At 40.2% G+C, this 21,536-nt stretch overlaps 1 protein-coding gene across 1 annotated transcript; it reads right to left on the bottom strand.

Annotated features, from left to right (window-relative positions):
* Positions 1 to 1,645: 1,645 nt before the first annotated feature.
* Positions 1,646 to 6,935, bottom strand: LOC102795827 (amphoterin-induced protein 2-like). Its single transcript, XM_006806458.3, has 2 exons — positions 6,605 to 6,935; positions 1,646 to 5,210 (listed from the first exon to the last, which is right to left on the bottom strand). The coding sequence occupies exon 2, from the start codon at positions 5,123 to 5,125 to the stop codon at positions 3,611 to 3,613; it is 1,515 nt and encodes a 504-aa protein (XP_006806521.1). The 5' UTR covers positions 5,126 to 5,210; positions 6,605 to 6,935; the 3' UTR covers positions 1,646 to 3,610.
* Positions 6,936 to 21,536: the final 14,601 nt, after the last annotated feature.

The raw sequence follows: 21,536 nt of genomic DNA, 5'->3' as shown, positions 1-21,536 counted from the left end.
TGTCTATAATCAGGAGATGACTTCTTGAATGGAAACCCTGAGACGTTATAACAAGGTGCAAACCAGTGGTTACACCTAAGAACAAGAAGGCCAGATTAGACTGCGCCAGAAAACATATACAAGAGCCAAGAAAATCTTTGGACTGATAAAACCAAAAATAACCAAAGAAAAGAAAAGTATGGAGAGTATGAAACATACCACCATCTGTTATGTTCCACCTGGTGGAGGCAGTGTTATGCCTTGGGCCTGTATTGCTGTCAGTGGAGCCACTTTACTGGTGTTTATTGATGAATTGTGAGGTTTACATGGCTGTACTCTCTGCTCAAATTCAGGATTCGCAAATGGAGAATGACCCAGAGCACAGTGCAAAAGCTACACAGGAGTTTGTCAAGAAATTGGATACACTTCAGTGGTCACGTTAATCACCTGATCTCAACACAATGGAGCATGCTTTTCAGCTATTATATACAAAACAGAAGATAGAGACAAGCAAACAGCAATTGAAGGCAGCTGCAGTAAAGGCCTGGCAGAGCATCCCTTGGGAGGAAACACAACATTTGGTGATTTGGTGACTGCACAATATTTTCATCTAAGTATTAAAAACAAGTCTTATATTTAAAATGATTGTAGTTCCTCCAATTAGTTTTGAGCCTCTGTAAATGGCTGTTATTTCTTAATTAATAAAATGTTTTGGTAAAACTCCTTGAATTACAGCTCAAAGTCTACACTTCAATCACATCTTCAGTGTTCCATTTAAAATCCACAGTGCTGATGTACACACTCACAAGTATAAACATTAGGTCTGCCATGTGTCAAGAATGTGTTAAACAACTCGTTTCAGTGATTTTAAACCCAAGTGACCTGTTGCCTGCAAAAGTTTAACGGATGAAAAACAGGGGACATTGATTGAGCCCAAGTAAGCCAATAGACACATGAATATGCCTGTAAATTTTATTGCTAAGTAATAATTTCAAATAAATTAACACTATTTTTCAGACAGCAATGTGGTAATACAACCACACTTTTAACCAGTGTAGAGCAGCAGCTTATAAGTGAAAGGTGGTTATCTCTATATCTCTCTGAAAAATGTGCAAATTGGAACAACTTTATTGCAAACTTGGATCTGTTAAAATAATGAATATGTAATCACAAAAGACGCAAAAGTTAGCCTTAGTAGAAAGATTAACTTGATAAACTTTCACTTAACGTTCATTTCATTACTTTGTTTAAAAAAAAGAAAAAAGAAAAAAATAGGATGTTCTTTTTTTCTCTTTTTTGTGGGTAATTAGGAACAGTGGTGAACAAATGGATCCTGAATATAAAATATCAATTGTTTGAAAAAAAGTTTAACATGTCCTGATTGGTAGTTTTTTACCTTTTATATACATTTATTAAATATTCATGTTGCTATAAACATAATATGGATTGCTGGACACACGATCAATAACTGCGGTAAATGTCAACCAAAAAAACTAAAGCTGCAAATTGTAACACCAAAACAATGAGTCAAAAGACACAACAAAGCCCTGTGGATGGATCTCAGGAGACCAGCAATGCTGTCACTGTAACTCAAACTGTGTTGCTTATATGCTTCGAGCTACCAAAAACAAAATCCAGTCCACATCGGATATTCAATTCAGTTCAATTTTATTTATATTGCGCCAAATCACAACAAAAGTCGCCTCAAGGCGCTTCTGGATATGTAGGGAGAAATCTCAAAGACAGAGTTCTCTGAACCTTACAGGGTTAAAAAATGAGGCAAAGAACCAAAAACTGCAGTTTCTTAAATGGCTACTTGAGAGTCAGTTCAGGCAGAGCATTTTCATTCCTGACGCGTAACATATCGACAATTTGTCACGTTTTGAGGCGTCCCATGGGAACGCGAAAAGTAACCTCGTAACATAGGAACGTGTTGGGTGGCTAAAAACTTAACATACCGACGATTTGTCACATAACGTAATATGCTACGCTTTGGGAGTGAGAACGTCTTGGTTCAGCGAGTCCGTCCCTACAGATATGTTAAAATATCAAACTTTGCAGCAGAAACAGATTAAAACCCAGTTTTTAACAGTTCCTGTCTTCATGGCTAATTTCTGTCTTTGTTATTGTTTTACTGAAGACCTAATTTAAGGCATACTTGAGAGCTACACGATACACATTGGCCCTGATCAGCATCTGTATATTTTTACACTGGCAGTGTTTTACAAGAGAAAATTAGCATTTCATTTTAAAGTGAATTGCACATCTTCGAAATAATACTAGATAGCTGTTGCTAATGTTAGCACTACCCCTTTCCCCACGTTTGATTATGTTCAATTTAAAAAGAAAAAATTTAGAATGAAATCAGTCAAAATGGCACCAACTAAAAGCTATCTCCTCAAAGTTATACTTTGTCGATGTCTGTTTTACCCAATAAGATATTTATCTCATGTCTGTTTTTCAGTTTTTTTGTTTTATTGGCTTCAAAATTTCATTGCCAACCATACAAACATGTCACTAAAACCTGCTGAAAATGTTGCCATAATGCAGAGTCAGTTTGCTTTCAGTCTTCAATTGAATGGAGTCAAGTTGGAAATTATAGAATTATATGTTGGATGGTTTTTTGGTTGAACGGATTTATTGTAAGTTTGTTCGGCTAATTTTGTCTTGGGATGGTGTTGAAGGACACGAGCCCTCTTGTTGGTAGAGTAGTATTCCCAGAACATTTAATATATTCAATATTTATTGATTTTCATTCATTTAAGGAAATGTCAATATTTGGTGTCCCTATATCAATACATACACGTGATTCTGTGCCGTATAGATTTTTTTCACCCACCCCAAAATGGCAGACCAGAAATCTACGAATGACATACTTTTAGCTACATCCATCATTTATTTACAAAAGCCATGACAATAACAACTATATATCATCATGGTGTATTTTGGAAATGTGTTCTTCTTGAAGTAAACCACCCCTGTAACAGTTCATCAAGTGTTTTTTTCTGCAACAATAGCAAAACAATGGGTTTTGTGTGTATTTTAGTCTAAGAAGAAATTTTTACAGATTCATATAGATTTTAAAGGTGAATGGCAGACATAGATTCATCTGCACAACATTGTTAAACAACATTAAGATAAATTCACAAGTATGACTGGCATGTTTCAAAGACAATATGCCCCACGGTACAAGACAGATGCTAAAAGAATGGTTATGATGCATTGAAAATGCAAGCACAATACCCAACAGCCACTGCCTCTAACAGCTCATCACATCAGGTGTGGATATTTCTCTCGGCCCAATATAAAAAAACCCACCCACATTTCTATCTTTGTGATCTTTGCTGTAACAATTTCCTGCGGTAACACTGAAATTTCCATATGAACTCTTAATATTAAAAAAACAGACACCACTTACAGTCGAGACATAATTGAAATTCTGCCCACAAAAGGATTGCATTTTCTGCTTTAGACCAAACACCCAAACCCCACAGTGCATAACTACTTCACAAGAATCACTGTGCAGTACTCACATCAAATGGATTTTTTCATGATGTACTGAAAAAAGACAGCGAGAAAAAAAAACTTGGGTTCATGCTGTACAGAAATGTGCAAAAGGTTCTTTTTCTTGCTATGCCATGTGAGTGGGGTCTGTGAGGGGCTGTCCCACTGTCCTACTTCCATTTTTAAGAATGCCCTCAGAAGTGACATGACTCAAGTTAACTGCTGCAATTTTGGTGCAGCCAGTGTCAGAGTCTTCGGTCTGAGGCTCTAAGAAAACCACCTTCTTCCCATTTGTCCGCTGCTGTGTTGTCTCCACATCTCTGGGGTCTGAACACAGGGTGATGGCTCGTCCGCCGCAGCCTCTCGAGTCTCCGCCGCGGCCATCCCGACACCGACAGGGGGTGAGGTAGAGGTAGAGGAGCACCAATATGATGCTGACCACGCAAGAAGCCAGTGTGGTAAATGCAGTGTTGAAATTTTCTGCACTATTGCGATGCGCTGAACCGCTGGTGGAGGTAATGCTTAAATTTCCAACTACCACTGTGACCTCCAGAGAGTGACTGGGGTTGTAGTTATGTCCGCGGGGTATGACACACCCATATGTTCCAGAATCTTCAGTCAGCGCTTCTCGAACTTCAAGGGTGCCATTGGGAAGAACTGCGAGGCGGGCACTTAGATCACTGTTTGAGGAATTCAGTACCGTTGTAGGGGTGACCCAAAACACCACAAGCCCCTCCTGAGCAGGCAAAGTCAACCCTGGGCATGGCACTCTTAACCACTGACCAGGCTCTACTTGGTAGATCTGTGTCTCAAGGGGCATATCTGACATTTCATGCTCCTTACAACGAACTCCTGACTCTGCTCCTTTTTTACATGGGTAGTCACCTCTGAAATCCAGTAGAGGGGGATACTGTTTCCACATCCAATACTCCAGCAAGGCAAGCAACGCACAGTCACAGACTAAAGGGTTTTCCTGCAAATAAATTCCTCTTTGGCGAGTGAGGTACAGGAGGCTTTGGACAGGCACCTTAGTCAGTCTGTTATATGACAAGTCTAGAAATGTCAGATTTAGAGGTCCCTCGGGTTCTTCATAAATGACTAGGGGGAAGACTGACAGCCTGTTTGTAGAGAGGTAGAGCCTCTGTAGGTTGCAGAGGTCCCTGAAGGCGCCCGGATCGATTTGAATAATCTGGTTGTCAAACAACAGCAACTCCTTCAGTTCTTTCAACCCACTGAAGATGGATGAGTTCAGCACTGTCAGCTGATTGGACGAGAGGTCCAAGTGGAGGAGATGTGGTGTCACATTGAAGGCGTTCACGTCAATGCTTCTTATGAAATTTTTGCTGAGAATCAGCGTAACGAGCCGTTGCAGCGGTTGGGAAATCCAGCCCACATGCAGGGCAGTGAGTCTGTTGTGGCTAAGGTCCAACCGTGTGGCATAACCTGGTAGATCAAAGGGCACCACAGACAGATTGCATCCGCTGCAGGAAATTATATCACTGGCACAAAGGCAGGAAGGTGGGCAAGCGGCCATAGAGGGAGGGAAGCCAAGACACAGCAGGAACAGCACTCCTGCAGCAGAGGGATTACAGCAACCCCTGACATCGGTCTTGCCTAAAAGCTCCAAGGTAATGGAATGCATCCTGGTTTTTCCTCAGGATGGACCTCAGGTTACCGTCTCATTAGGTGTACACATGTCAGTTTTATAATCCTCAGATAGTCTACAGCTTGAAGAGACAAAACAAGAAAGGTGAAAGAGAAAGACAATAGAAATTAATGCATTATACTACCTGAGAATAAAAATACACATAGTAGATGACGATATCAGAATAAAGTGTTTTATATTTAAAGTTTTTTTTTAAAGGCACCGAGATGACAAGAGGAACACACAGTAAGACTGTTTAAGGAAATGGATAAAATAGGTAAAGGCATGACATGCATGCAACTCTAAAAATAATTTATAATCCACATTTGAATACAACAATGATTGCTGCTGGCATCACCCATACATGACAACTGGTAGTAAAGAGTGGAACAAGTGTAACCTGATATGTGCTCAGCAGTAACACTCCTCCCCTATTCCCCACCAATACAAATACAGTCTGCTTACTTCACTGCTCACAAGACCACATCTTTTGTAATAATGCATCTGTTTACAGGTTAGTATCACATTGTACACATAAAGAAAACAGATTAGTATATGTTTTTTTCCAATTGTTATTTTCTACTTGCCCCCTCAATTTTAACAAATGCATCAGTAAATCTATGTAGACTTTTTCATCCATTCAGAAAACAAGGTACCAGATAATATAAACACCAAGAATAAGTCAGAACTATTATTAATTATTATGTTAATCAAGAGTCATTGAATAATTCGGATACACAACTCTTCAAATCACCATAAGCAGCTGTTTTCCCTGATAAATTTCTCTCATAATGGTAATTTAAAGAAATGAGCAGTAAAGCAAGAGCGGATTAATACCAGAGAGGCACGGGAGAAAAAAAATAAATGAAGTCAATTCAGAGAGGAGACAGCCAAGCAATCACTAAACAACTGACAGAAATTAATGTGATAATCAACAAACATTTAAATAATTTCTTACGCTGCAGTGCCAATCATTCTGTGTTTACAGGCTCTTGTGCCACCTTTTGCAAACCTAATTTCAATTTGAAAACCCAGACATGTTAATAAAAAAGTGAAGAAAATAATCCCGTTCACTTGTATTTTTGTATTTATTATTTGTTACAGAAATGTATTTAGCTACTTTGGATATACGTTTAAATGTATATCCATAATCAAGCCTTACAAATATATTTTCTAAATAAGATTTTATTTTACTTAAACAAAAACCTGATTTTTAGTTACAAATCTTAAAAAATTACTGCAAAAACTATATTAAATGCACAGAAAACTTGAAAAAGATAGTTTAAAAATATAGAAACGTGACCGTGGGTCTACATTATTGCCATACTTATTCATCTACAATGCTCGCCTGAGTTAATCAGTTATTTATCCTTCATGCTCTTTTCCCCACACACGGCTCAGCAGAACAATATTAACCGGCTTTTTTGCGACTTTGAAGGAACCAAAACGCAGACGCACAGCATAAACCCAGCTCACCTTTACATCCACATCGCTGCCCGTTCAAATCATCGTGCCGTTATCCAGACCCGCTCTTTTGGGGGGCGACCGGGTCCAGTTTCACGAGTCTTTCAAAAGCAACTTGGAGCTTTTCGCAACAAAGCGCATCGTTTTCAACCCTCTGAGCAATCCACGGAGAGGTGCCGAGCAGAATTGTACACCTGAAGCTCGGGTTACATGTTACCGTGGGAGGGGTCGTCCTGCGAGTAAACACGAAATACAAAACAGCAGCCAATACAGCGACGATGCGAGAGTGGATGGTGCCAAGAGGAGGAGACAGGGCACCCTGGAAAAGGAGGAGAAGGAGAGGGAGAAGGTGCGGCAGAGGCAGAGAGGACAGCATCAGCACCACACACTCTGCAAATCCACTGTTTTATAGCCTAATTTATCAGAAGGTGAGTGAAGCTCAATAAAAGTCAATCATAACAATAATAATAAAAGTAGACTAGTCTTTTAGATTTTATTGTTTCAGTTAAAAGGCGATCAGACGATCATCAAAGTATTTCCAGAATTTTCCATTAATACTTCCCGTTATTTCCCGTTTATCCATTTGCAATAATATTTTAAACATGGCTCAAATTGCATGTGTATTGTGAAAAGTGACAAAATGTAGCTCAATATTTGGGTTTTACAGAATTTGGAAAGTATTATTAGAAATGTAATAGGTAAGTTTTAAAGCCCTCTTCAGGACTATTTAGGGTTGGATCAGGTGACCCTGAACCCTCCCAGAGCTAAGGCTGCTGGGGGCTTCCTTTAACGGACTGATCACTTTTTTTTCACTCACCCCTTTATGTGTTTGTACATTATTTTGCATTTAATCATTAGTTGTAATTAATCTCTGCCTTTCTTTCACAGCATGTCTTTTGTCCTGTCTTCTTCCCGTGAGCAGATGGCTCCATGAGCTTGGTTCTGCCGGAGGTTTCTTCTTGATAAAAGGGACTACTTGCTCATAGGGGGCCATCTGATTGTTGGGGTTTGTCTGTATTATTGTAGGAGCTTTACCTTACAATGCAATACATTACCTTGAGATGACTGTTGTTGTCATTTGTCATTATGTAAATACTACTCTGAATAGCTCCCTGTTGGTTAACCTCATAAGGTTTTCCATTCCCAAATGATATGTTGAACCGATCACATGTCAATTGTTTCTGTGAGCTGTTAAATGCAAGTAAGTGCCAAAACCTAAGAGAAATAATAATAGAAAAGCTGTGGACCTGCTGTACACCACCTGCCCAGCATTTAACAGCTGATACCCAGGTTAACAATGTAGGAGACATGGCACTCAAAGAATCCTCAGGGCTATGGGAGACTCCTGTAATAGCAGATATGGTGTCACCCTGCCCCTACTCCCAAAAAGTCATGTTGTTGGGCACATGTGCACAGAAGAGGTTCACAGGACTTTTCAGTGAGTTTTAACTGACTGGTGATAATCGATTTGTTATCACAGAAAAGATGTCAATTTTAAAATAAATTGTTTACCTTCTTCTGGGCTAAACTAAATCTGTTTACATAATTTTTAATTCAGCTGCATGTCCTAATGATCACTTAAATTAATATGAGTTGTTCTTCCCCATTCCCCCATAAAACAAATTTAAAAAAAAATAAAAGAACCCAAAAGAACCTACTTCAAGAAAGACTTATGGGAATTGTAGTTAAAGCAATGCTGATTCGAATTGGGAAACAATCTTCTTTATCTGCGCTTGCCCAGTGTTTTGTCAACTCGTCCATCCACCCTGACCTCCTCTCTTTAAAATCTTTGTGGCTCTGCAATCACCTTGCTTCCTTTTTTGCTCCCATTTTTTATCACAGCCAGTAGAAGGTAAAACTGGATAAGACATCCCTGTTGTGCTTTCAGCTTTGGCTGCTGCACATAAACAGTGATGTTTGCTGATTTTTGTGAAATCAGTTGTTATAAAACTAGGGATGGCACAGTTGCCTCACAGCAAGAATGCCTGGTTTCTAATCCACCAACCAGCTGGGACATTTGTGTGTGAAGTTTACATGTTCTCCCAGCAATTGAGTGGGTTTACTCCATGTCCTCCAGCTTCCCTCCACAGCCAAAGAAATGGATGTTAGGTTAATTAATGATTGTAAACTGGCTGTAGCTGTGAATGTGAGTGTGAATGGATTGATCGTTCAAGACTAGTTTGAATTTTGACCTGTGTAACACTGTGAGAAGTATAGCTATTGTTTATTCAGTAATAATCGTTAACCAATTAATCAGTGTGTTTACTGGCGTATGTTTATGTCACAGTTATACCAAAGTAAACAAGGATGGTTAAGAATATTCACATTTATGACAAGTTTATAATAAACCACTAATAAATACTGAAATATCATAACAGATTAGCACTACATGACACTTTATGTTAGTTCTCATATAATGCATTACCTATTTTGCAAGTAATGTATTCCTCTCACAACAAACAGGGTGTTCATGGTAGAAGTGATCTATACAATACCTGAGTATTGAAGTGACTTGTGTCCATGTTTGATTGTGTTTCTACTCTACTGCACACAGACCAGGAGAGCTTTTCTTGTTGCGTATGCTCTTTCGAGTTTGTCTTTTTACTGTCACGGGGTGTAAACGGACTCACGTGCAGACCAGAGATCCTTGCAAGGAAGACAGTGAATTTATTTACAATAAGACAACACCAGGTGATAATATGTACATGTACAAGTGGGGGGAAGGGAGGAGGTCCAGGGTTCCAGGGTCCGTGAGGGAAAAGGAGGGGGATCGAACAGACTCCAAACGTTTCCAAATTTCTCTCCTCTCTCCACCACAAGCTCGTACACACCACACACTGGCTCGCAGGCGGGTCCGGGAAAGATCTGTACACAGAAACTCCAGTTAGAAACAGACTGACAGAAAGAAACTCACAGATTCTAATTTTCTGACTGCAGGGGGACTGACACTGATAGCTCAACGATCCAGCGACGAGTAGCACCGTGCTGCCATCTTAAGTAGGGCTCGGGATTACAAAGATAGGTAGCAGGTGTGGAGATGGCAGGTGCGTGGGCCAGGGGCCATCCTGCAACTGAAGTTTCTGCTGCTTCGATTTGAACTTTTTATAACTTTTGACTACAGATAGAAATCATTTGAAAGTATTGTTCAGAGAGTAAATCAGGCCTTCCTTGCATTGTTTGCCCACAACAGAAAACTTCAGTTTGCCTAACAAGCAAAAATAAAATCAGTATCTTCTAATTGTGTTACAACTTCAAAGAGTGTGTTTTAGACCCAAATTCTATGCTTCAGTGGTGCCCAACACTCACTCTTTATCAGTCACCTGCAGTGTTGGGTAAGTTACTTTAAATTAGTAACTTAGTTACATTACTAGTTACCGCTTTCAAAAGTAACTCAGTTACTTCAAGTTACTCGTTACTTTCAAAGTAACTAGTTACTAGGGAAAGTAACTTTGGTTTTACTCAGAATTCTCTTGTTAATGTGTTGCTTCCGTGACTGGATACCCAGCGAGATTGCCAGTCTTCTAGCTTGCTTACTTACCACAAGTGCACTGTGCCACCTACCAATAGAAAGGAAAAGATAATGTGCATATTTCCACGAGAGAAATCCCACGCCTGGACCGTCGTTGATCGCCAACATGATTCTAGCCTACGCCACAGCGTCATGTGCGCTTTTTACATCCAACACAAAAACTGCAGTCGTGGTGTTTTTCGATTGTACTCAGAACTCGGAAATTCTGCCTTCTGAATAGGAAGATGTAGGTAACACCAGACTGCAGATGAGCTGCATACAGGGCTGGACTGGGACAAAAAATCGGCCCGGGCGTTTTGACTGTCCGACCCACCATTATAGGAAAAATCATAAAGCCTTTGAATGAAAACAAACGCTGTTGTGACAGTGATGTACACTGTTTTGATGGTATATATGTATCAATCTATCAATCGTTTGTTGTAAGATTCAGATACATCTTATTAAAAGCTAGACATTTTAAATGAGAATAAGAAAGAAAAGTATTTCTTTGTTCCCCCCTTTCCCTGTTAATGCCCTACCTGGCCCCCTTGGCAACACTTTGCTAGACCCGCCCCTGCACAGTTACCAGCCGTCAGCTACTGAGAAAAGGATCCTGGTGTTATTTCTCAGAAACAGTTCATAACTTCCCTTCAACTCATTCATGTCACCTAAAAGGTAAACCTGTTTCTCCATCACCTGTTCAGCTCTGATGATTCAGTAAGGACATCTCCTGGTTTCATCTTCATGTTTCCCTCTCACCACATAACCAAACCGACATCATGACCAGCAGCTTTTACAGCTGTGGCTCCAGCAAACATCAGCTGATACTAGAAATTAATATTAAATAAATTCTAACAACAGCTGATCAAGCTGTTGTTAGAATTTATTGCTGTTGTTTAACACGACCTCTGGTCGACCCGCTGGTTTCTTCTTTCTGGCGCAAAGTGGGCGATAAACAAACAAGAGAGAAAAGCCGATCAGCTGATCATTGATCAGTTTCATGATTGAAGTAGCAACAGGAGAGGGAGGGGGAGAGAATGAGAGAAGAAGAGGAAGCTGCAGAGTAAAGAAACGGAATAACTCCAGCTTTGTCTGTTTTTCATTGTAGCTGAAGTTCGGGACAAACTGTGTTCTTTTTCACCTCAATACCAAACGCTGATATTTTCTCTGAATACCGAACGATTCCGTTTTTTACGGGATGGTTGGCAACTCTAATAATTAACCTTATGAACAAAATAAAGTTCAACATCAGCAACATCATAGCACCTACCCAGCTGTATAGAAACCCCGTCATGCTAGCTAGTACGCAGTACGAAAAAGTCAGCACAACGAAAATAAACTCCACCTAAACTTGGTTTATATCTGACCCAGATAGACTGCAGGTCATAAATTATTACCTGAAGTTCAGTTCACCTGACACTCGGACTGGCTGCCACCTCGGGTCTCTCCTCCTCCTGCCTCCCCTTTCCCTCATCCACCTGCTGGCCTCCACCACTTGCTAATGTTACTGAGTCTGTGGAAGCTCCACGATAGCCACCACACGAAGTAACGAATAACGAGCCTATCTAAATCCCAGTAACGATTAACGCGTTCCTGATTTTGGTATAATAACTAGTTACTGCTCGTTACCACAATAATAACGTAGTTACTGTAACTAACGCATTAGTCCCAACACTGGTCACCTGTCATGGAAAGAAATGGAAATCTGCACCACAAAATGAATTCCTCAAATAACTCCTAGGTCACATTAACCCAAGAAATCTCTAACAGTGAGAGTATTATCGTGTGACTGATACCCTCAAATCTTTTAAGGTCCATGCCTGGTAAAGGTTCCCCTGAGTATACAGCAGTTTGGAAACTTTACTTTTGTTCTTGGAAGCTCAAGGATTATAACGCCTGCTGAGATTTCTGAGCCGGCCCCATGGCAGCAGAGCTGTCGTAGCATTATGCCGTTAATGGCAGCTTGCCAAGGACAATTTGGTTCATTAGCGATAACATCATTGTAATTAAACATCTGTGACCTTAAAGATGCCTGTGGCGTTTTCTCCAACGGAGCCTCTGCTTCATCACTGCTCAGTCGCATTGCACAGCAAAAATGTGCGCCAGAGAAAGTGCACTGAGTTGTGGAAATATGTAAACAAGCAGCTGCAGCTCACAATAACTCCCCTAGGCTTCTTTTTTATTTTAAAAGAAGAGCAGCATTTTAGGATTTGCTTGTTGAGGCAGAATATTTCAGATGGCGTTAAGCTGAACAAAGGGTATACATAATCCCCTCTCTTTTGAAACTCTGTTTATCTGTAAAGTGTTGGAATAAAAAAATGAACGTATGAAAAAAACGTATGAATCCCCTGCCTTATTTATAAGTGAATAAATAATGCAGGGGATTCACATTTGGTCTGCTCCATTCTGATGGGGCTCAATCTTCTGAAATTTCTTTCTCTGCCTATGCAGTTTACCACAGTGCGTGTGTGTGTGGTTTAGTTTGACACTAGCAGATGGAGTATTTCATGCCACACACAAATATTCTTTACTGTATCCGTTTGTCAAGGTTGTAAACTCTAAGCTTGAAGCTCTGACAGCTTTTGTGTTTTTTCCCCCTCTTGAGTTCTTGTTCAGTTTCCTGAATGAAGAAGTAGACGTCCAGCTCAATATCTGGCAACATGAAAGAGGAAAAGAAATCAATGGAATTCTCATTTCTGAAGATGAGTCAATTCGATTAGCTGAAAGAGACGTGAGAGTGAGGGCTCTTACAATCCCAACTTCAGCCTAATCACAATGCACTGGTAATTATGAGCTTTCCACCCGGGACTCAGTGGGAGATAAATCACTGTATGTTTCCATGGTGCCGATCATCAAAGGGGATGGCTTCTGGGGATTTTGCCAAAGTGTCCATCTTTGCTCTGCGATCACTTACGTAGGTTGTTGATATGCATGGGACGGATGGTCCAACAGTTTTCCAATTACTTATTCATGTCCAGATAACTTGCTGTTAAAGATGCACAGGATATGAAGCATATTCATCATAAATCTCTTTTGGTTTTTTGTCTAATCAGAAACAGGTGGTTTGTAGCTTTAACCAGTCTGTTTATTAAACAGTATTAAAGCGGGCCAGGAACTGCATCCTACTCTATACGCCACACAATGTAGATTGTGTGGTGTATAGAGATAATCATGGCAACTCGATGTCTTCTACTTTGTTTTTTTCTGTTTACAACAAATTTTGTTTGTTTTTACTTATATATAAATGTTTGAAATCAATCAAACACTCAGCCAATGCCTGCAGGTGTTTAATCTCGCCTGGCTGTTAAATATTTGTCATTGGATCCATTTTGCATCTTTGATGTAAATTAGCCTCTGATTACACGGTTAGAACCAACACCAGCTGGGTTCTGACTGCTGGCTGAAGCCAAGCTTTGAAGAGTACTGGTCTAGATGGGTTTTAGTTTAGCTAGAGTTCAACAAGCCATCTGTCCACTCAGGGCTCTAACCACTTATTACTCTCAAGGGTGATGAGAAGAACATGGCACACTTCCAGTGGGCACTGAGAATAAGTCAGTGTCTGATGTTCTGCAGGTTACAGGACGTGTCTTATAAAAGGGTTTTTAATCATTTTGGAAAATATGTTGAATGCAGAATATATGTTTCAATCTAATCTAGCTAATCTATTAGCTAACACTGCTGAGAGGACCAGTCGCTGGCTATGGTTAAAAAGGGCTAACATCACTTGGGCAGCTAAGGCAGTCAGCTAACCGCGAGAGAAAAGAAAATGTTCTGCTCTACTTCTGTTTTCTGGGAGGCAGTGGGAAGGTAGAGCGTACAGCCCGATCCGGCGGGGAGGTGTGGGAAGCCAGATCAGGCACCCCCCTTCTGGCTCTCCTCTCTGCTCTCTCCTATCTTGTCCCTTTAGTCTTACTTCTCTCTATCACCTTATCTATCCCTTTGAAGAAGTGAGGCTCCATAAATGCTAAAGAGCTAAGTATTATTTCTCAGTTGCAGTGAATAGATAGGAGAAAATAAACTGTAGAAAACTAAACAGAAGAAGAGAAATAAAATTTAACATGAACCAGTGACACAGTCTGGGGCCTGATCAACCCTGGCAGGGCCTCCTTGGATGAGGGTGTCTAGTAATAATGGCCGAAACACCCAATGAATCCAAGGTCCACTACTGACGATGTGTCCCAAATCTTAATATGACAAGCTAGATCAGATCTCTAATCCCCCAAAAATGGCAGATTAGCTTGGGTAAATAGATGAGGCACACAACAATGTGTGCTGCTGGTAAAGTTTCTGGGCTGCCTTTCCTCATAATAGCCATCCCTCAAAAATTTCCCCATTTAAAGCAATGCAATATCAGGGACTATAACATCTAGTCCTTTTACTGAATTTACTGAATCAGGAAATATGGGAAGACTCTTGCTTAAGATAGGCTGAAGGCAGGCAGGTTTGTCAGACCACTGTTGTAAGTCCAAGTAGGAATGCCTAAAAATGTATTTTTCTAAAAGGTTTACGGGATGTTACAGAGATTGTGTTGTTATCAGTAATGTGGTTATTTATGACAGTCGTGATTTTATGAGCTGTAATCACATGACCATGTGTTTCTTGTGTCTGCAGGTATGCAGTGTAGTGAGCGTCAGCCAAAAAAAGGGAACTTCAGCAACTCCTGAATGTAATGCAAGTTGTTACTGAGAGACCAACTTATATACTTCGGTGCTGTTATACTGCATATTTAATATTTATATCTCCTCCATGATTAACCACCTTAGATGGTGGTGATGAAGAGTTTGCATATCTGCAACTGTTAAACACTTGAAACAATCTCTAGAAACAGTTACCTGGAGAGGGGCTGGACGTTTTTCCAATTTGGAATGGTGAGTATGATTGTATCCCACAGGCTCAGAGCCGTACCTGTGAGTTTCCCCAAGTGGGCCAGATGATTGGGTCCCTGTGCATTTGGGTTGGGGACTGTGGTTTGCACACATTTTCCAGGCATCTGACTAAGATGCCTCCTAGTTACCTTGTAGGTAGGTGAGATGTTTCAGGCATGTGGACACTCAGGACACACTGAAGAAATCATGGGCCTTGTAATTACAGAGGATAAAGTTTTCAATACTGCTGCTTCGATTTATTATAAGCATTATACGTGCTGTGCATTGTGAAGATCAGGACCAAGTTTAATGAAATAAGGTGTCTTATCTATGACAGCAAAAAAAAGAGACTGTTGGGTGAGCTACATTGACTTATATCAACAGAGAGAGAGTAGAGCTGTTGTGCAACCAATAGAGCTGACTCTACTGGTTGCACAACAGCAACTCAGCCATGAAGCCATGTCAAATCAAAGAAAGGTTGCCAACTTTCTGGAGTCAATCACAACAGATCTCCAAACTTGTGGACTTCAGATGAGTGGGAATCGGTTTCCATGCATCCAAGCCTTACATCATCAAGTTCAATGCAAAGCATCGGATGCAGTGGTGTGAAGCACACCGCCTCTGGACTCTAGAGCAGTGGCGATGTGATTGCTGAAGTGACGAATCGTGTTTCTCCATTTAGCAATTCGATGGACGAGTCTGAGTTTGGTGGTTTCCAGGGGAACGATACTTGTCTGACCGCACTGTGCCAAGTTTAAAGTCTGGTGAAGGGGAAATTATGATGTGGGGTTGTTTTTTCAGGAGCTGGGCTTAGCCCCTTAGTTCTGGTGAACTAACTTTGTGGGAACAATTTGGGAATGGCCCCTTCCTGTTCCAACAAGACTATGCATGACTGCACAAAGCAAGATCCATAAATACACAAAGCAAATTAGGTGAGGAAGAACGAGACTGGGCTGCAGGTTCCTGACCGCAACCCAACAGAACACCTTTGGGATGAATTAGTGCAGAGACTGTGAGCCAGGCCTTTTCATCCAACATCAGTGTCTGACCTGACAAATGCTCTTCTCCTACACTCCTATTATCTTGTGGAAAGCCTTCCTAGAGGAGCTGAAGTGATTATGGCTGCAAAGTGTGGGTCAACATTATATTAAACCTATAGATTAAGAATGTGATGTCATCAAATTCATATGCTGGTGAAGGCAGCATAGCGTTTGCTCAATGAAATACTTGTACTTAACATTATAGTCAAAAGGATTTTTGTATTTCCGTATAATGTTGGAGGATCATGCTGGCTATGAGCCAGTCATTTGTTGACCTTAGTTGACTGGTATTGCACACTCCTATGCTGCAAGCAACTGAATAAGCAAGTGTCTCTAGGTTGGACAGAAATGTCAAATGCCTTGAAGTTTCACTGAAACACCAGCAAGAAACACATTCCTATTTTAGAGATAAAACCAGTAAGAGTACCTCATCTGAAAAAAAGACATAACAGCACAGGACTTAATTGCAGAAATGAGGGGCAATTATTTTTTTTAGCACTTATAAACTGCCAAAGGATTTTCAAATGTGCAAATTTTGCATTTCAAGTAACTGTTGTAGATCGTAGCTGTCAGGTATCATTAATGGTCTCCATTTGCAGCACTCAAACTTCAAGGACTGAGTATCCAAACCTGAACTGTGGTTTTAAACACCAGGTGAGAATGAATAAATGCACAAATTAAAATTTATTCACCATGCAAAACCGCAGCTCCGGATTTAAAACCACTGAAAGGATCAGGTTGTGTCATTTCCCTGACATAAGACATCAAACAGAGGGATATAAATAGTGTCTTAATACCATGTATTAAAATTTCCCTGGCCTTCAGTGATTCATCTTACACATCATCATCTACTCTAGCTGCTCTATGTACTGCTGTTAATGCCCCTCAGACACTGAAACCTGACTTTCAGAGAGTAGTTTAAATGAGGGACCTGTCATACTTGATTGAGTACACATGCACCCTAAACTATGGTGCAGACATCTACTATATCATATAGCAAATAGATTGTGTGAGAATGTGACTTTTATGTTCTGGATGTGTGTGTCCTTAGCACTTGCAAAAGGACTCTCCCACATAGAAATGCTAGGAAACGTTATCCTGTGTGTTAGGGTAAAATTCAAAGGCAGACTTGAAGACAACAGGCTGGTGGATGTAAAAAGGTCACTTTAACAAAACAGGTTGAGCTGGATAGTCAACAAGCCCAGAGTCTAACAGAAAGCCCAGCTAACAACTAGGACCAGAAAAGAAAGCATAAACTCAGAGGGATTAACATGGAGACAAGAGGGATACTGGGCCATCACATGACAGGCGGACAGCAAATGCACACTGACAACTGACAAAGGACTATGAGGGCAAGGCACACAATCACAAAGAAGGAGGCAAAGCAGCTCCCCCCACACACAGACACACATTACTACTAAAATAAAACTGGACGTGACTATAAAGCAGCTAACACAGACAAATGGGATACAAAGAGAGAAACAAGGACATGGGGAAATGGGCAGGAGAAGCAAATGGAAAGGCTAGAATTAAATGTCACAGAACAAAGAAGAGCCATCAATAATTCATGTGCATTACATGACAGTCACCAAAGTTTCCTTCAGAATTAATGACAATTGCAGTGCAACATATACATTAGCAAGAGTGCATGGATGTCTTTTAATGCTTACTTACAGGAGCAATAGATTACACAGTTATGTCAAATGTTTGCACCATTCTAATACAAAGAAATATAAACGTAAAATATTTGCTCACTTTAAAGTTAATGATAGCAACACGTCTCAAGAAAATTGGCCACGTAACATCCCTTCTTCTTTTAACTTCAATACACAAATTGGGACTGATGACATCATTTGCTGGACTTTTGGGAGAAGAATGTCATGTCATTCCTGTCTCATACAGGATTCCAGCTGCTTAACAGTCCAGCTGTGGGCTTCTGTGTTGTATTTTTAGTTTCACTATACTCCAAATGTTTTTGGTCTGGACTTCAGGCAGGCCTGTTGAGGTTTCTAATGTGCATGAAAATAAAGCAATGAGAGCACACTGAGCATTAAAATATTTCATTAAAATGAAAATGTAAATTTTACCACTATGTGCGCTAAAGCCCAACAATAACAGTTTTCTGCAGCATCAATTTCATGTCTTATTTGCAAAAGTGTGTCAATGTACTGGTAAAATCTTATATTTTATATATATATATATATATATATATATATATATATATATATATAAAAAACACCCAGTACGCCCCTGCGGGCGGTTTATCCTTCAAGCTCGGGTCCTCTACCAGAGGCCTGGGAGCTTGAGGGTCCTGCGCAGTGTCTTAGCTGTTCCCAGGACTGCGCTCTTTTGGACAGAGATCTCCGATGTTATTCCCGGGAACTGCTGGAGCCACTCGCCTAGCTTGGGAGTCACCGCACCTAGTGCTCCGATTACCACGGGTTACCTTCACCCTCCACATCCTCTTGAGCTTTTCTCTGAGCCCTTGGTATTTCTCCAGCTTCTTGTGTTCCTTCTTCCTGATATTGCTGTCATTCAGAACCGCTACATCGATCACTACGGCCGTCTTCTTCTGTTTGTCTACCACCACTATATATATATATATATATATATATGTGTATATATATATATATATGTGTGTATATATATATATATATATATATTATCTGAAAACATCCATGATTGGAGCATGCACAGAGCCTGAAGCTGAAATCACAGAAACAGACAAAGTTAATAACCACTGTCCTGATAGTCATTATCACTCTAACTGGGGTTGTAGGTTTAGTCAAGCCACCTAACAGCAAAGTAATCTAGCTGTTTGGAAAACCCTTAGTGACATACCAATCCGTTTATGTTTAGAGTTTGAGAAGTGCCACATTTGAATTTTTTGTTGTATAGAATGTTTTAAGTGCTCTAACAATCTCTGCTGTATGAATATGTTTCATATAAGCAGCCAATATTTAGTCATATATTAATAAAACTAAAAAAATTAAAAATTAAAAAAAGTGTCGCTCAAGTGTGAAGTTACAGCAGTTCTAACTGTGCATTGTCACTGGAAATCACACACACTGAAAATGTGACACAGAAAATGTATAACACAAGTAAATGGTTCTTGATCCTCATGAATATGAAGCAATAAATGTGAGTAAAATACAAATGAAATATAGAAAATCAAGGGCTTATATATTCAATTAATCATTAAGAAAAATATGGCCAATATAAACTGAACATTTACTAATCAAGTAAATTTTATTTCAATTAAAATGTAACCAATTCATTTTACTGATACATTTTAATGTTTTTTTTAATAGATCTTGAACATGTTGCACTGTCAATGGTGCTGCTATGGAGAAGGTACGCAGCACCAAGTTCCTGGGTGTGCACATCTCAGAAGATCTCTCCTAGTCAAAAAACACAGCATTGCTGGTCAGTAAAGCCCAACAGTGACTCTACTTCCTCCACAAACTGGGGAGAGCAAGAGCCTCAACCCCAACTATGAGCACCGTTGAGAGTATCCACACCAGCTGCATCACTGTGTGGTATGTCTCCTGCCATAGTTACAATGGGTAGTAAGAGCAGCGGACAGGATCGTAGGTACCTCTCTTTCCTCTCTCCAGTACATCTACTGCACCCACCTCATCAGCTTCTTCAGTTTGCTCAGGAAGGAGACTGAAGAGCCTCTTGGCCAGAACCAGCAGACTGAGAGACAGCTCCGACCATCAGGCTGTCAGGATGCTGAATTCACTCCCTGCTCTCACACACGAACTCCAGACCTGCGTTCACTTCTTCCCTCTGAAACATACAAAACTCTGAACTGCCACCATTGCCTTTTCACTGACTGCCCCACCCCACTCACACACGAACTTGGCCACAATCACTATGATTGTGTTGGACACTGCTGTTTAAATAAGATTGTATAGTATTGTGTTGCACATAAGGCTCCCATTTAATTTTTTATCTTTTTATTGTTTTAGTGTACACTGAGGGCCATGGGAGCATTGCAGTTTCAAATTCCTGTGTGTGATTGCAAATATGGTCTTTGACAATAAAGCTAACTTTGACTTTGACTTTGATAATGTCTCTGATTTGAGTAGGTGCTGTTCAACTGAATCTCCCCAAAAAAATCAAATGACGTATAAATGCTTTCTTTTCTGTCAACATGCACAAAGCCTGAAAAAGCCTTCAAAACAGTTTTATATATTTTTATGCAGATGACACAGTTTTATATGCCAGTGGCTCTTCCTTTGATCTGGCTATTGCAAATGTACAACCTGCTTTTTTTTAACGTTGTTTTTCTCAATTTTTGATTGTGTGGAATACGTAATTTTATTATATATGGTGATAGCTGTTTATCTTGAGAAAGAGATATCAAACCCAGTGAATATACCTGTTTAAATAAAGTATTTAATAAGAATTTGTTTTTGTATCTGATGCCATTGAGACCTAGTGTATGAGTTGTATTTTATGCTACAGAAAGTGCTCTCTGCCACCTCCATAAAGCCAAACACTTTGGGTGGTAGCTGCTCCTCTTTTGCTGTTGCTGTCTGCTTAAATGTCTGTTATATTACATCTGTATGTGCAATCTGAGGTTTCAACTTGGCTCACATATTCTCCTGGGCTAGCACATTGCCCTTCAAAAGGCAATTACTCGTTCTAAGACAGCCAGTTTGAGGTGCAGCATGCGATGAGACAGTAAGAGACTGTAGACACTCAATCGAGGGGCCACTGATACAGCAGATGAAGCTGACCCAGATTCTGTGGGAAGAAGGCAAGAAGAGAGTCTCATCTACAAAGTAATTTCCTCTGTGAGAAAAACACTGGCTGCTTTGTCCTTAAAATTGTCTGATCAAATATTTCAGTCTGAATGTAGGGTCGGTGTCTGGAGAAGATGTGATCTGCTAAGGCATGTTATTAATTCTCATTATCTGTCCAGTGGTGCACACTGCAGATGTGCGAGTGTCTCTGTTACTAAAGACTATCACAGCCAAATGGCTTCACAAGAGTAAAATAAATGAGATGTTCTCAGCTTGAAGGACTTTTAAAGGATTTCTAAAAATTAACTACATTTTTTTTAGTATCAGAAACTTCTCTGGGATGCTTCCTAGGTCTGTATACTATAAGTTCTGCTGTACTTGAACTTGGTTTAGTTTTCTCAGTCTCTGTCCCTATTTGCCCATCTCTTCAGTTCTGGCTGCCAACCAATCACAATATAAAGAGACAGACCTGGGCTTAATCATAATATTTATATGTAAAGGTGTCTTATTTCACCTGACCAAAGTCAAAGTTAAAGCATTTTGTGTCACAGTCCCTCTCTCCTCTTGTGACGTTCTCTCTCTCCAACTCATTTGTATGTAGATGTGTGTTTAGCAAAAGCAGGACTCTCCTTTTTCCTCCAAACACCTGGTTTAATCACAGACCTGTTCCTGATGTCCTGTTCAGTCCTCACTGGATCATTGTTTTGCATCAGTTAGTGCAGCCAGGCTCCAAGCCTTAAGTTAATGTTTCCACTTACCTGTGAAAGAGCTGTTTCC

The sequence above is a fragment of the Neolamprologus brichardi genome, chromosome 17 (assembly GCF_056152115.1).
Source record: "Neolamprologus brichardi isolate AB-2024 chromosome 17, ASM5615211v1, whole genome shotgun sequence".
In the NCBI taxonomy this organism is placed as follows: Eukaryota; Metazoa; Chordata; class Actinopteri; order Cichliformes; family Cichlidae; genus Neolamprologus; species Neolamprologus brichardi.
This window is presented reverse-complemented; position numbering and strand designations above follow the sequence as displayed.

What these genes read in the sequence shown, in the direction of transcription:
- LOC102795827 (XM_006806458.3), bottom strand. Translation starts at nt 5,125, where the DNA reads ATGCATTCCATTACCTTGGAGCTTTTAGGCAAGACCGATGTCAGGGGT.